Raw genomic sequence first — 16341 nt, forward strand, 5'->3', positions numbered from 1 at the left:
TAATGCCACTTTTTAAAAAATATTTAATGCTGCTTATGCATTTAACCTCCCATCCCACCTCTCAATGAGAGGGCATAAGGATGATCTGTGTCAAGTTTGAAGAAATTGGTCTACAAAAGAAAAAAAGACAAAATTTTGGAAGACAAAATTGCAATTTATAATTTAAAAAAATCTAGGATCTTATATCCTGCTTTCGACAGATAGGCTAACTTCTGTATCTAACGAGTGTGTAGAAGTTGAAAATGAGGTATTTCATAACAGCTAACAGAGACAAAAGCAAAACCATTTTGAAAAAAGATGTGTTTGTAAAACACTATACCCCTAATGGTAACCCAATTCCGGGGCATAAAAATCCAAAGGCTTTTAAAATGAAATAATGTTTTAATCAACAATAAATTAATACATTGTATGTACATACAAAGTACCAAGTGTTCAAAAATTGACAAGCAAATATAATTTCAATGCCCAAAATGGCAAACATGCAACAATTTTTTCTACAGGTTTTGGCAACTTAAAACTTCAATACATGTGCAAAAGTTATAAAACAATTAAACACAATCCACCCTTTCACACCTTTTAAATAAGCTTGCATGTAGAATTCATTGAATTTTACATGAATGTTTTCAAATGTACAATGAGGTCAGTCATAAATGATATTTCTTTAAAAATGTTTCACAGAAACAAAATTGATCAACTTGAGAGAATACTTTAATTTGGAAAACCCCTGAGCACTCGCATTTTATTTGAACCTGCATGTGTACATATGTACATTTTATAACAATTCTTCTGTGTGATGTGTTTTTTTTTTTCCTTTTGAGTAAATGATTAACTATTATTTTTTCCATGAAATTTCAACATTCAATATTAGAAATATGGTATATATGAGTTTTTATAACTTTCAATATTAGAAATATGGTATATATAAGTTTTTTATAACTTGTTCAAAAGAGAATAATTAAACATAGAAATATCAAGTTGCGCAAATTAAAATTGTACATGTATAATAATATTACCAAACAAATTGTCAATTTTCACTCAATTTGATTTTCCAAATTAAAATTTCCACTGACTTTTATTCCATTTACAAATAATTAAAGCATGAATATGTTCATCAATACATTCATCACTAGACATTTGTAAGAACATGCACTAAACACATACATGTACATGTAAATGCATTTCTACATCAACATAGAAGTGATTTTGAATCCCTTCATTAATTTTTAACTCATTACACTCTTTCACCGTCCAAATTGTACGGGGCTTCCTATTTAAACTGAAGCTGAAGGAGAATGTATTGGGAAACTTTCTTCATGTTTTAAAATAATGTTTTACATATACATTGTTTTTCCGTCCCTCATTCACTGGATTTTGTTATCATTTACAACATCTTCCAGAAATGCAGTCTACCATCACATCACATCCATACCAGCAAAAAATACTCTTATTTTCAAAACAAACACATTCATAGAGCACAGAGACATTATAACTTGTCAAAATGTACATAAATTCATTTGTAAAACAGAGAAGAGACAAAAGAAACCATCAAGCATCGAGATCTTTCAAGCACCGCCCCATATTAACAGATTTGTCAAATCAGCCAATATCTTGCACATGTATAGTTTGAACAGGAATCTCATGAGTCACAACTCGGTGCTCCACAATTTGTCCGTTTCTTTGGTGACCGTACTCGAATTTGATTCTAAGTTCCCCGATCCTGGATTTGGGCAGAATGTCAGGAATCCACTCTATAATGAAGGGTGTTGGTTCCTTTTGATCTGCCGCTGTATTTCCTTGTAATGAAAATTAAATAAATGGTAAGCTATTTATTCAACAGATTGTTGTATTCCTACTGGATGTATTTTGTACAAAGCATGACTCATTGAAATTTTTACTCCATTCATTTAACACTCTAAAGGATTCTAAGTTTCTCGTTTCTTACCAACTTTGAGGTAGGTTTTAAGTTCAAAAGGTCGAATTGGCATTGGATTTTTGCCCTTGAATGGTTCATCTAAATTCTCAACTTGGACTTTTGGCACTTCATACAAATCATAAGTTCCATCTCTGTTTTCCACGAAATTACGAGTGATATCTAGTGGCATCTACAAAGACATTACATACATTTTAATTGCAGAACTACTGTAAAAGCACAAATAATAGTAGGGATTAAATTTCGATTATTTTGTTGTTGACAATTCTCAAAGAAATTAAATCCCACAAGAAATTTTTCATGATTATATATTGAATGAAATTACTCTCAAAACAATGAAATTAAATGCCCACAAACTACTTTTGATGATAAATCAACGAAATTTTATCCCCACAAAAATTTGTGCTTCTACAGTATACAATAAATGGTAAGAATGAGAAATTTAAAAAGTGATTATAAATTGGTACATTGGCTTTGAATTTACAACGTAATAAGCGTTCTATCGTATAAAACCGTCATCGTAATAGCGAGTCTCTACTGTAGCAGGCTTTGAAGCTGTAAACATTTACCTTTACAAATTCAGAACCTATCTGTAGCATGATTAGACATTGCTATTTTATGAGTTTTACAATAAGCCTGCCTTTATCAATCTCATTTTGTCTAACACACATGTAAAATGAGAGTGAGGGTGTGTGGGTGAGGTTACAAGGAAATCAATGTATGTCCCGTCATTCTCTTTTGGTTTTTGTGCAAATCTTCTAAACAGGTTTGGTTTGACAACATAGATTGGTCAGAAGAGTACTAAGGGTTTTTTAAAATTTATTCTCAGTTGTAATGACTTTCTTTAACAAGAGGCCCATGGGCCTTATAGGTCACCTGAGCATTATGCAACAACTTTCCAGTGATTAAATTTAATTCATCATAACAATACACTTAGCAATTGCTTAGTTTGTTTACTTAATACCCATACACAAGGTAGGGGAACAAAAAATGCATTTCAACTAATCAGTTATATTCAGCAATAATCAGTAGTGCCCCTACCACACATGAACCCCTTGACCCTTAGGCCTTGATATTTGATTAATACCAAGGAGCAGATTTCAAACCATTCATTCATTTTCAGTATATAAGTACAGCCCCCCCCCCCCAATGGTAACCCTGACCCTGGGGCCTTGAAATTCACAATTCTGGAAGATTAGGGCCCTTGTAGATCATAACTATATAGGTAGTTCATCTGCTTAATACCCTAGAGCAGAGAAGAAAATTTTAAAGATTAAATGAATTTTCACTATATAATCTATAGAGCCCCGCCCTAACACCAAAACATCTGACCCTGGGGCCATAAAATTCATAATTTTGGTAGAGGCACTCTTGCTCATCATAACTATGCACTTAGTTAGTTTATTTAATACCCAGGAGCAATGAAGAAGATTTTCAAAGAATTCCTGTATTTTTTCTATATAATCAATAGAGCCCCCCCCCCCCCTCCTAACACCAGAACCCCTGACCCTGGGGCCATAAAATTCACAATTTTGGTTGAGGCACTCTTGTTCATCGTAACTATGCACTTAGTTAGTTTATTTAATACCCAGGAGCAGAGAAGAAGATTTTCAAAGAATTCATGTATCTTCACTATATAATCAATAGAGCCCCCTCCCCCCTCTAATACCAGAACCCCTAATCCTGGGACCATAAAATTCACAATTTTCGTAGAGGCACTCTTGCTCACCATAACTAGGCACTTAGTTAGTTTATTTAATACCTAGGAGCAGAGAAGAAGATTTTCAAAGAATTCATGAATGTATTTTCACTATATAATCAATAGAGCCCCCCCCTAATACCAGAACCCTAATCCTGGGGCCATAAAATTCACAATTTTCGTAGAGGCACTCTTGCTCACCATAACTAGGCACTTAGTTAGTTTATTTAATACCTAGGAGCAGAGAAGAAGATTTTCAAAGAATTCATGAATGTATTTTCACTATATAATCAATAGAGCCCCCCCCCCCCCTAATACCAGAACCCTAATCCTGGGGCCATAAAATTCACAATTTTGGTAGAGGCACTCTTGCTCACCATAACTAGGCACTTAGTTAGTTTATTTAATACCCAGGAGCAGAGAAGAAGATTTTCAAAGAATTCAGGTATTTTCACTATATAATCAATAGAGCCCCGCCCTAACACCAAAACCCCTGACCCTGGGGCCATAAAATTCACAATTTTGGTAGAGGCACTCTTGCTCATCATAACTATGTACTTAGTTACTTTATTTAATACCTAGGAGCAGAGAAGAAGATTTTCAAAGAAATAATGCATTTTCACTACCTACTTATTTAGCCCCACCCTAGCACTAGAACCCCTGACACCAGGGCCATGAATTTCACAATTTTGGTAGAGGACTCATTGCTGATTACAATTATGCAAACAGTTTGACTGCTTGATGCCCAGGTGTAAAGAAGAAGATTTTTAAAGATTGCATTAATTTTAGTGGTTTTGGCCCCACCCCTCAGGCCCCTGGGGGGCAGGGATCATGAAATTCACAATTTTTGTTCCCCTTTACCCATAGATGCTTTGTGCCAAATTTGGTTGAAATTGGTTCAGTGGTTGCAGAGAAGAAGCAGAAAATGTTCAAATGTTAACGCACGACGCACAACGCACGACGCACGACGCACGACGACGGACGAAAACAGATAGCAATAGGTCATCTGAGTTTACTCAGGTGACCTAAAAATTTATTCTCAGTTATAATGACTTGTCAGAAAAAAGGGTTGGGTTGGGGCTTCACATCTTATGGATCGATGTACACATCTTGAATTGTTGATAATATGCTGTATATGGGTTGTTTTTAACCCCATTTTATTATGGTTCTATCCAACTCCCAAATATGCCCCATTTTCTTAATTTGTCAAAAACTTTTTTTTCTAAAAGAAATGAATCTATGGTGATTGAATTTCCCCAAATTCATATTGAATTTCACCAATTTGCAGCAAAGGCAAGTGTGAAAATAAAAGGATGGCAAAAAATTTTTGAAAGGTAAAATAATGTTGAAACATGCTTACAATGAAATACTTACAGTATAAAATTTTACTCCCTATAAGTCTTGAAATGTATAATTAACTGAATGAATATTCAGTTGAACTGACCAACATACATGTACAGCTTTCCAGCATCATGCATATGAAACCAACAGAAATTCATATGAACGTTTGACCTTGACCTAATAATAATTGGATCAAGGTCAAAAATTTTCATCACATAATCTCTCCATCTAAGTGTCTTCTGCATGTTACAAGTTTGAAGTCTAAATGTCAAAAGATTCTCAAGTTATGTTCAAAACATGTTTTTTTTCTCTATTTGACCTTGGGTCAAGGTCAAAGTCATTGTGCACTAGATCTTGTATATAATGTCTTCTTTCTATGTTACATGTTTGAAGTCCTAATATCAAAGGGTACTCAAGCTATGACTGAAACTCTATTTAGATGTGAAAATTTGACCTTAACCTAATAATATTGGATCAAGGTCATATAATATGATTACATAAACTTTCTCCAATGTGTCCTCTGCATGTTCCCAGTTTGAAGTCTAAATCTCAAAGATATCTCAAGTAGTGGTCAAATCATGTTTTTCTATATTTGACCTTGAAAAAAAGGGTCAAGGTCAAAGTTCTTGTGCACTGCATCATGTATTTAATGTCTCCCTTCTATGTTTTAAGTTTGAAGTCCTAATATCAAATGGTATTCAAGCTATGGCCTAAGCTCTATTTTGTTTTGAAAGTTTGACCTTCACCCTATAAACATAGGATCAAGGTCAAAAATTTTGATCACGTACATCCTTCTCCTATGTGTCTTCTGCATATTCCAAGTTTGAAGTCTAAAAGTCTAAGGTATCTAAAATTATGTTAAAATCATGTTTTTTCTCTATTTGACCTTGAACATAGAAAGGGGTCAAGGTCAAAGTTTAGGTGCACTACATCTTGTATTTAATGTCTTCTTTCTATATTTCAAGTTTGAAGTCCTAATATTAAAGGGTACTCAAGCTATTGCCAAAACTCTACTGTAATGTAAAAGTTTGACCTTGACCTTATATATAGATCAAGGTCAAAAATTTTGGTGACAGACACTCCGCCTCAAGGTCTTCTATATAAGTTCCAAGTATGAAGTCTTCAGGTCAAAGGGTATTCAAGTAACGGCCTGGACAAAATTTGGATGAAGAAGAAGAATAAGAAGAAGAAGAAGAAGAAGAAGAAGAATAAGAAAATCGACAAAAACAATATGTCTCCCCTTCGGAAGGGGAGACATAATGCTACAGTCTATACAGTATTGTCATTTCAATACCGCTGTCTATGAACTTACATCACTCGTATCAAAAATCTGCTTGACGTGCAGGATATTGGTGATGTGCCAGGTGTACTTAGTGAAGGTCCCCAGAGGTAGAGCGTCTTTACGTATAAAGCCTGTGGTGAAGTTGGGCAGTCTCTTTTTCTTACTGCCAGATGAGATTCTCTGTTGTAGACACTCGAAAAACACCTGAGGAGCATGAAAGACTAGCGGGTCTGGATTACCTGTAAAAAGAGGGCAGGATTTCAATACAAGGACTTAGATATTCAAGTGTCTTAAGACTCAATGCTGATTATAAAATTGAGAATAAAAAGTGATAAAAGCTTAATCTGATTCAGTTTTGTTCATTTTGTTTTGGTTTTATTCTTTATTTCCATTATGAATTGTCATTACACAAAAAACTAGAACTGTCCAATAGGGACAAATACCCCCCGCTGGGTTTTTCAGAGAAGGTGCCAATTCAAAAATACTTTATGGATCTAGATCTGTTCACAATTTATTTTAAAAAATTTGCAGTGAAATATAATTGCTCATCATGTTTCTTAATGAATGAAACGGAGGTGTAACCAAATGAAATATCAATACTAATACATTGTAATTCCATTGTAACATTTTTTTTTTATTTTTTTCATTTAATTTTTCTTCATTACTGCATTAAAAAAAATATATTGCAATTATGTGTTATGTCACTCTGCAAACTGATTGTTGAAAAAAAACCATTATACAAAATCAAATTAATCTTGATATATCAATTTGAAATGCATTTTGAAAATAAAGAACTCATAGTCATCCAGTAATGAAGTGTTTTGACAGACAATAAATTACAATTAAGAGAATAAGAGATTTGAGAGATCTTTAATTCTTGTGCCTTATTCCCTGAAGATTTGATAACACACACACACTTGATAAGAGATATGCCTAAACAACTTCCAACACCAAACTCATTAATTTATCTTTAACTGGATGCATGTCCAGTCATTATTCCCAAGAGACAAATGAAATTACATTATCTTCTGTGCAATGTAAAAAACTGTTTTTAACACTTGATGTTCATTTTTATTTTTTTTAAAGTTTTTATGAGTAATTTTAAGCTGTAGTTCACGTTTTTGTACAGATATTCTAGTTTCTATGTTTCAAACCTTATACATGAGCCCAAAATGAACAAGTCAATTAAAATTTTAAAAAAAACCTGTAAAATGCAAAAAATGAACATGTTTTTAATGAATGAAACGGAGGTGCAACCAAATGAAATATCAATACTAATACATTGTAATTCCATTGTAAAATTTTTTTTATTTTTTTCATTTAATTTTTCTTTATTACTGCATTAAAAAAATATATTGCAATTATGTGTTATGTCACTCTGCAAACTGATTGTTGAAAAAAAAACCATATGATTATACAAAATCAAATTAATCTTGATATATCAATTTGAAATGCATTTTGAAAATAAAGAACTGGTCATCCAGTAATGAAGTGTTTTGACAGACAATAAATTACAATTAAGAGAATAAGAGATTAGAGAGATCTTTAATTCTTGTGCCTTATTCCCTGAAGATTTGATAACACACACACACTTGATAAGAGATATGCCTTAACAACTTCCAACACCAAACTCATTAATTTATCTTTAACTGGATGCATGTCCAGTCATTATTCCCAAGAGACAAATGAAATTACATTATCTTCTGTGCAATGTAAAAACTGCTTTTAACACTTGATGTTTCTTTTTTTTTTAAGTTTTTATGAGTAGTTTTAAGCTGTAGTTCAGGTTTTTGTACAGATATTCTAGATTCTATGTCTCAAACCTTATACATGAGCCCAAAATGAACAAGTCAATTAAAATTTCAAAAAAACCTGTAAAATGCAGAAAAATGAACAAAAAGAGTTGAAAATTCCAGGTGCACAACTTCATATGGTGAATAATAATTGTACAAATTTTCAGATTAATCCTTGCAATAGTTTTTGAGAAACGGTCCAAACAAAACCCCAACATAAAAATGAAAAAACACCTGTAAAATTCAAAAAAATAATCCAATCAAGATGAAAAATATCAGGTGCACAACTTCATATGGTGAATAATATGTGTACAAATTTTCAGACAAATCCTTCCAAAAGTTTCTGAGTAATGGTCCGGACAAAGTCTCGTCTACAGACAGACGGACATGGTGATTCCAATATACCCCCCCTAAACTTCGTTTGCGGGGGGTATAAAAATCTTTCAATTTTAAATCATTTTGACAACTTTCATGTGTAGAGAAATTTTTTTAGCATTTTTCATAAGAAAGATTTATCAAAAAATCTTTTTTTTATATGAAATCTGTGTAAATTCTGACCATCAAACTGATAATGCATTGTCTGGTTAATCCTCTCTGTCACGCTGCCCAGCCACTGATGGAAGGATACCACGACTAACGACTCGTCTATAGGCTGTGTGCCTACAAAATTAATCAACATTAAACACATTGTACTTTTCAGAGTTTCCGAAAACCAAATATTTCTATCAGTCATTCGGACTGATGACTTAATGCGTTCTACCAGTCCGAAGCATATTCTATCAGTCCGAATAAATTTTGAAATAAAGTGTATATTGAATATATGTAAAAAATTTCCATGGCTCACAAATGCTGATTGTGATACCAGGGTTATGCAACTTATAAATAATTCAAGCATGGCACCAGCCCACACACGTTTGTGGCAGCTTATCAGCCCCAAGTAAATGTTGGGAGAAGGAAACAACTAATTATATAAAAAAAAAAAAAATAATTCTTGAAAAAGAAAATTTCTTGAGGTTTCTAGAACGTGTAAAATTGAATCATATATATAAATAGCAGTTATGATAGAAATTCAAAATAAAAATAAATTTTTAAATTATCTTTACGTTTTCTCAGTGGGCATTGCACTTCATGACCTATATACTGCATGGGTTTACCATAAACAGAGGCATGGAGGAAATTCGGATTAGAAAAAAAACGATCGTTTTTGGAAGTAAATAAGTCAAGTAGAATTGCAAAATGGATAAGATTATGGATATTTACGAAGAATAGGAGCTTGCTGCATTGAAAATTTTCATTTATGAAGGCATTGCAATAGATCAGAGTACAGTAAATTAATCAGGACAAGCCCTCACCACAATCTGACAATCGGTCACACGGACCGGTACTATAGCGAATTTCATCGGACATTTCGATTTTCTATCGGTTTTGCCGGTAGGACCGATAGTTTTCGGAAACTCTGCTTTTAAAATACACTATTCTATTTCCCTTTTTTACTGTGTACCATTTTCAAGATCAATGAATGCTGTATGTCAACATCAACAACTCATATATTCTGTTTAGTATTTACTTGATAAACTAAATCAAATAGCTAAAAAAAATTTAAACACCAAAGTCTGAAAACATTGGAAATATTTGTTGATGTCTTTCATTCTTCTTAACCACCCCTTCCCCCTCCCCCCATCAACAAAGATCCTCTTCAATATCCACAAACTGACCTGGTTTCTTGGCTGCTGCTGAGGCTGCCTTACTCTGTGGTTGTTGTTTAACTGGACTGCTTTTCTTAGGACTGTTAGGAGATGGAGTGTTTCCATTTCCTTCTTGTAAAGTTAATAAAGCATTGCTGGCCTGAACTATAAATTAAAAATAAATATGAGACTATGTCCTAAAAGTAGCTCACCTACTGGTAATCACTTTTCTTAATTCTTTATCTTCCAGTGACAAATCATGCCATGGCCCACTTTAATTCTTCAAAAATTTTTTATATAATTCCTATCTTTCAGGAAATATCTTAAGCTTACTTTTTATCCATACAGTAGAGCTGAAACGAATGTTCGAACATTCGTGAACGAATAGTTTTTCACGAATATTCGAATGGAAAATTTGTATTCGAATATTCGGTCACATATTTAATACAACGTATTTCAAGCAATAAATGGTGTAGGCCTATCCACTTGTTTTTGATCTCTGTGGGAAAAGAAGCAAACGAAAGCAAATACGTGTAGAAGACAGGTTGTAAAATTTGTCTACGTGGTACTATAGGCCTGATAAAGACACTAAATCAGATTTATTTAATCATCTTCAAGCCAAATATTCAGCAACCTCATGTGTTTCCGAATTAATTTAGATACGGTTGACAATGACCGCCATGATTTTTGAAAGTAATAAAAAATTTATATTGTGCGGAGAGAAATATTCCGGATCAACAAACGGAATCGATTGTTCAGATTTATAATTTATAAATAATTTCAGAAATCATATATGAAAAATATACATTATATTACCCATATATTTTTTTAGAATGTTACATATTAAATCTAAATATTGATTAAAAAATTCACAGGACGCTTCCGGAAACGAACCGTTTTTTTTATTTTTATAACAGAAAAACATGGCGAGACCTGCTGGTTTTCTGATCGGGCGTTTAACGTAATCGGAATGCAATACAGTCGCCTAATTTAAAGAAGTAAAAAGGCTTATAATTGTTGATAAAGATTCTTTTTCTATTTTTTTTTCTTGAAAATAAATGCGAGTCCTAATGCATATTTACATGTCAAACGGCTTGGAGCAGACGTTTATTTCTTAGGCCTACACTATTCTCTTTAGAGAAGTGGACAGGCTATCGCCTGGATGTAGGCGATAGCCTGTCCACTTCTCTAAAGAGAATAAGGCCTACACCTATCTTATACACTGATATAAAGAAATAAACAATAGGATTTGCAAGTATATGAAAAGGCATAATAACTCTTTTATTTAATTACCGAATGTTCGAATACGAATCGAATAACAGTCACGAATATTCGAATGTTGATTTATGGTATTCGTTTCAGCTCTACCATACAGTGGATAACATATATATACTTACCCAGTGTTTCGTCTTTTTTCTGTCTCTTGGCCGGCCGGACGATACTCTCATCGCTAATGACCACCTCTAACGTCGTAGGATCAGACACCTCAATCTCATTGTCTTGAAATATTGCTACTACTTGTCTCTCTGGTGAAGGCATATCTGGGGGTATAGTTACTAAAATTGAAAATTATTTCTTAGATGTATATTTAGCTCAAATGATCTGAAAAAATCAACATCATCCCTACATGTAAAGCCATAACGTTTTTGTTAGATATTTGAAATAATGAGGGGCTTACAGTTGGCATCTAAGTTTATGTAATATTCAAATTCTTCTTGAAGTTTTTCATCACTGGCAAAAGCACATATACAAGCATAAAAATGGACACATCTTTTGTGCAGATCTTCTTTGGGTCCTGGTTTAGTCTGGAACACACAAAAAATCATATTGCAAAGTACAAGAATAAAACCATTTTGCTTCTTCATAATGTTCAATTTTCATTATAGAATATCTAGTATACAGTTACCTTAAAAGAACGGCAAGTACACTGAAATTTATGCTCCGGCTGAGTTCGGTTTCTTGATGTCTCAAAAAAAGCAAAATGCAAAAACCCCAGTGGTTGCTTTGGACTGACTTTACACTTGACCACCATAATGTTCTTTGTGACTCTTTGCACCAGTGGTCCCGTGGTTTCTGTAGCTAGCAGCCATATGGCCTGCTTAGTTTCATTAGGGACCTGCAAGGCGTTTAGCACCGAATTTTTCAGAGTCAATGGTTGAGCTTCCTGTTCACAATCAATGGCGGCCCGGATGTGAGGACAGGAATCGCTCTGAAATCCTATCTGATTGTTTCGAGAACAACTGTCCACATAGCATCGAGCCGCTTGGTAAACGAGTGCCTGGTCAACCACCGTAGCGGGATTTCCGTCCATGTCTTGAAACAAAGGTAACTGTACAAATCCGCGATAGTCAGGCCCTCTGTCTCGTAGTCTCACTGAAAACACCTGGATGGTTGAACCAGTCATTATCTTTACAGCGTCAGCACTATGTCCCTTCTTCTTCTCCCTCTCTTTGAATACGACATCACACGCTTTGTTCTTACAGCTTATCCCTCTTGTACCATTATAGGTTCCACATTTTGGACATTTCCGTACGCCTCTTAATGTTGGTTTTCCTAAATCTTCAAACAATGTTTTTAGTTTGTCTGGTGTGGCCATTTCCAAGTCTGCAAAAGTCAATAGTAAGTACTTTTTACGTCAATTAGCCTATTGTATTTAATTGAGCTGAAAATTCTGAAAAATAAAAATATGCATAGAATTTAGAGGAAACAATATGAAATACAAGATACATATATCATAACAAAGGAGTATCTGCAAAATGTTTCAGATTAAACAATGGTCCAAACCCAAATTTGAACATGGGCCCCCCAAATCTACAATCATTGCTCTACCGAGTGAGCTATCTAGCTACTGGCTGTCCGCCAGTCGGCTTTCTTGTCACGACCCCAAACACACCAACACAGACTGTGGTTCAAATAAATTCATTTTAGCCATCCGCTATTGAATCCATCTGTTATATTCCTCAAAGACACCAACCCAAACTCTTCTCTCTCCTGTTACATGGTTTTACCTTACCATGCCCTGAAACTTGGAAGACCTGCCATGGAAGAGTCTGAGTAACAGTTGATATCTTCGGGGGCCAAGAAAAGAAATGCAGTAAAAAGACAGATTGCCTGTGGCCAGATATCTCAGTTGTTAGGGCACCTCTCTGGAGATTCTGGGGGCCTGAAATCAAATCCAAGTCTGGACCTTTTCATTTTTCTTCTCTCAAGTCTAATAAACACCATTTTTTCAGCTCACATATATTCCAATTTGTGTATGATTTGTCATAAAAAATAATCTCATTTTCTATTCTTTTTTCTTGCATGATATTATATACATGCAATGTTAACATTATACAGTTGTCAGGGGTTTAAAAATACAGTGGTCCGAGGTCTGGGACCTTAAGTTTAAGGGGTGGCATACTAGCTTATTGTTACCCTAAGATAGTCTGTTGGACTTAGTAGTTTCGAGAAGAAAAAACATTTTAATTAAAAGTATTTTAATTTTTTATTTAACTTCCTAGAATGTCTTATGTAGCCTCAGAAATTGATGAAAATTATAAGCATTTTTTTCTGAGTTTCTGGACTAGTAATTTAATAACATGCATGCATGACGGATAGTGAATTTTACTAGCTTAATAGTCCTTTGACCAGTGAATGTTTGGGGAAAATTTAAACCCCTGGAACTGAAATCTGTAAGACCCGAGTGTCACATGCCATGGATTAATCTAGGGCATATTTACTACCGATAATGGGTGTTTTTCCCCTACAGAAAATTTCCCCTGAAGATCTAATTTTTTCCCATTTGATGAGTAAAATATTCCCCTTACAATAGTAAAAACCTCAAATATTTCTTTTTCTTTCATAAAAACTGAAAATTTAAAGTAAAATTTTCATTACATGAGAAATATGGTTTTAATTTGCTATTTCATGCATTTTAAATGGTCATAAAAATGCTCGAAGTCAATTAGCCCCAAAGCAGGGCTTGCCCTGCACTAGCTCAAGTGGTTCCCATACCTCGGCTCATTTTCCCAATTTCTCCAGAAAGGGTAGTTTCCCCAAAAACCTAGATTAATCCATGCATGCAACAGTTGCACATCAGTCCAACCCATCGACTGTTTCCCCGAGACTCCTGTCTAAATCTGTTTTGTTATACTCCTTTGTCGAATGAAAAAGTAACTGAATTTAGCACCATATGACCTCAGCTAATCCGAGATTCCTCTGACTCTAGCCCCCGCTTTTATATTGTGACTTGTGCGGGGGAGAGTCAGAGCAGATGCCATATCGAAAACTGGGAATCTGGAAAAACCACCTGGTATTGCTACTCAGCCTACCTTTTACAACTTTATTTCGCGGAGCTAACTCCCGAGATGCGAGAAATCAGTAAAATAATTATTTTCCTACTTGTTAATTGTCATTCAAAGGATGCTTCCACCGTTTAAACAGCCCTATCACCGACAAATGAAGCATCGCTTGACCTAGGTCGCCTCCTCGCCATTCGACTGCTTTGCGCATAACATAAGCACACAAATACACAAAATTTCAGTCAGTTTGAAAGTAACACGTGCTCAAACCACGTGTAGGGCTTTCGGAAAATTATGAAAGTGTTGTGAAAATGCATATAAAATAACATAATGATGTTTCATTTATTTATTGATAAGGAAAGCAGCTGTCAAAAATGACTTTTAAGCTTATATGAGGTTTAAATCACCACACATGATATTTTCATGACATGATAGTTTGTTTTTGTATTTGTGTGTAACGTCATGCGCAAAGAAGTCGGATGTCGAGGAGGCGACCAAATTCAAGTGATTGCTTCATTTTTCGGTGATAGGGTTGTTTAAACGGCGAAAGCATCATAATTATGACGATAAACAAGTAGGTGAATAATTGTTTTACTGATTTCTCGCGTCTCAGGAGTTAGCTCCGCGAAATAAAGTTGTAAAAAGTATGCACAGAAGCGATACCAGGTGGTTTCCAGATTCCCAGTTTTCAATATGGTGTCTGCTCTGACTCTCCCCCGCACAAGTCACAATATAAAAGCGGGGGGTAGAGTCAGAGGAATCTCGGATTAGATGTCAGCGAGCAACAGCCTTTGCATCTATTTTAACAGTTTCTGGGAAAGACGGTTAATTTGTTGGACTTTTTCAAGTAATAAATGATATAGGGACTGTTAAGTGTATATGTAACAATAAAGCTCTCTGATTGTTGTTCATTGTATGGATCCTCATCATGTACACAGAGATTTTTAATTCATAGAATGAATCATTTGCCTTTTTTCTAGCGAGATTGCCACAACCAGAACGTCTTCTGTGCTTTACCTTACAGATATTTTCCTCACATTGAAAATATAACATATTCAGATAAGGAAAATACACTGTATTTACCAGTACTGTTCAAATCATACAGACGGTAACATTGTAAAGTCACCTCATTTAAAAGATTTCCCTGTAATTATTAAAATATTGTATTCCAAGATTCAAACTGGTTTTATTAAGTTCATATTATTTTTTCCGTTCTCTAGCAAACCTACCTGTGGTTCTATATTACACCCAAAACACAGATTTGCGCTCAGAAAATTATCGTCTGAAATTCTTCGGCTCTTCCACCATGACAGCTACCTGCTCATAACGCGGTCAAGACGAAAGAGCTGATTGGATAATACATGGCACATGATCTGCTGTCGCATTTCATTGGATAATGCGAAATAATAAAAAGAAAGTACAAACGTCTGCAATCCCGGATGACACAAAAACTACTTATTTCGTGCAAATTTTTTTCAAATAAAAATTAATTGATTACATAAGTGTTCCCATATAATGTTGTTAATTCCGTCCTATATTTCAATAAATCAAATCTGAAAGTGAGCCAGCTGCCTGGACACAGGTTTAGCTTCATCTTTATTTTTTAAAGTTGTATCACATAATGATTAACAGTAAGTGTGTGTTTGTGTCACAGGGACTTGCTCCCGGCGTGTAATAATAATTTATCTTAAAAAATCATATACCGTAATAATAAAACTACACGTAGTTTTATTATTACGGTATATGATTTTTTTAAATAAATTATTATTACACGCCGGGAGCAAGTCCCTGTGTTTGTGTATGTGGATATACATATATTCAGATTAGAATGTTAAATATCTATTGAACTACCTCCAAGAGATTAGTTTTTATCAAGTTTATAATTATATGCTGAGTGCTTATTTATTGAAATTATTACTTCTGTTAATACTTAAAATAATTTTTTTAATTACCGTCTTCAATACTTAGGGTACAGGTTTGCCAGACTGGCTGTATAGAGGCACCATCGCCTGGTGCCCTTTGTATTCAAGATGCACTAGTTACATATCAGAGTACTGCTATTATTACAAGAATTTTTTTCTTATATTTATTATTTTTATCTATTTTTTTTTTTATAATCCAATGGTTTTTCTATACTTTTGATCCAGTAAATCCTACATTGTCATGATGATACATCTTGTGGTGATGCACTTCTCAATGTCAAACTTAATCATTAGTCATATTACATTATACACCTTTGATGTAGAATTGTAATCTGTGTAATCATATTGTAATAATTTGTTCATGCCCCCCCCGAGGGCCCTTAATTGATTCATAGGCGTAGTCACG

The 16341-nt window shown here is 34.3% G+C and overlaps 2 protein-coding genes across 3 annotated transcripts in view; both read right to left on the reverse strand.

Annotated features, from left to right (window-relative positions):
* Window positions 1-16341, reverse strand: part of LOC134252101 (DDRGK domain-containing protein 1-like) — a 59511-nt gene that overhangs the window by 7658 nt on the left and 35512 nt on the right. The window lies entirely within an intron of this gene.
* LOC134252099 (uncharacterized protein C2orf42-like) lies at window positions 977-15350 on the reverse strand. 2 transcript variants are annotated; one of them, XM_062734538.1, is made up of 9 exons: window positions 15243-15350; window positions 11637-12334; window positions 11409-11535; window positions 11128-11286; window positions 9761-9895; window positions 8604-8705; window positions 6283-6491; window positions 1943-2102; window positions 977-1793 (listed from the first exon to the last, which is right to left on the reverse strand). In XM_062734538.1, the coding sequence occupies exons 2-9, from the start codon at window positions 12324-12326 to the stop codon at window positions 1597-1599; spliced, it is 1779 nt and encodes a 592-aa protein (XP_062590522.1). In that variant the 5' UTR covers window positions 12327-12334; window positions 15243-15350; the 3' UTR covers window positions 977-1596. The 2 variants fall into 2 exon arrangements, with proteins under 2 accessions (XP_062590522.1, XP_062590521.1); XM_062734537.1 differs by having other exon boundaries at window positions 11637-12401; window positions 15243-15344.

The sequence above is a fragment of the Saccostrea cucullata genome, unplaced genomic scaffold (assembly GCF_032062105.1).
Source record: "Saccostrea cucullata isolate Sc308-1 unplaced genomic scaffold, CSIRO_AGI_Scuc_v1 ctg1598, whole genome shotgun sequence".
In the NCBI taxonomy this organism is placed as follows: Eukaryota; Metazoa; Mollusca; class Bivalvia; order Ostreida; family Ostreidae; genus Saccostrea; species Saccostrea cuccullata.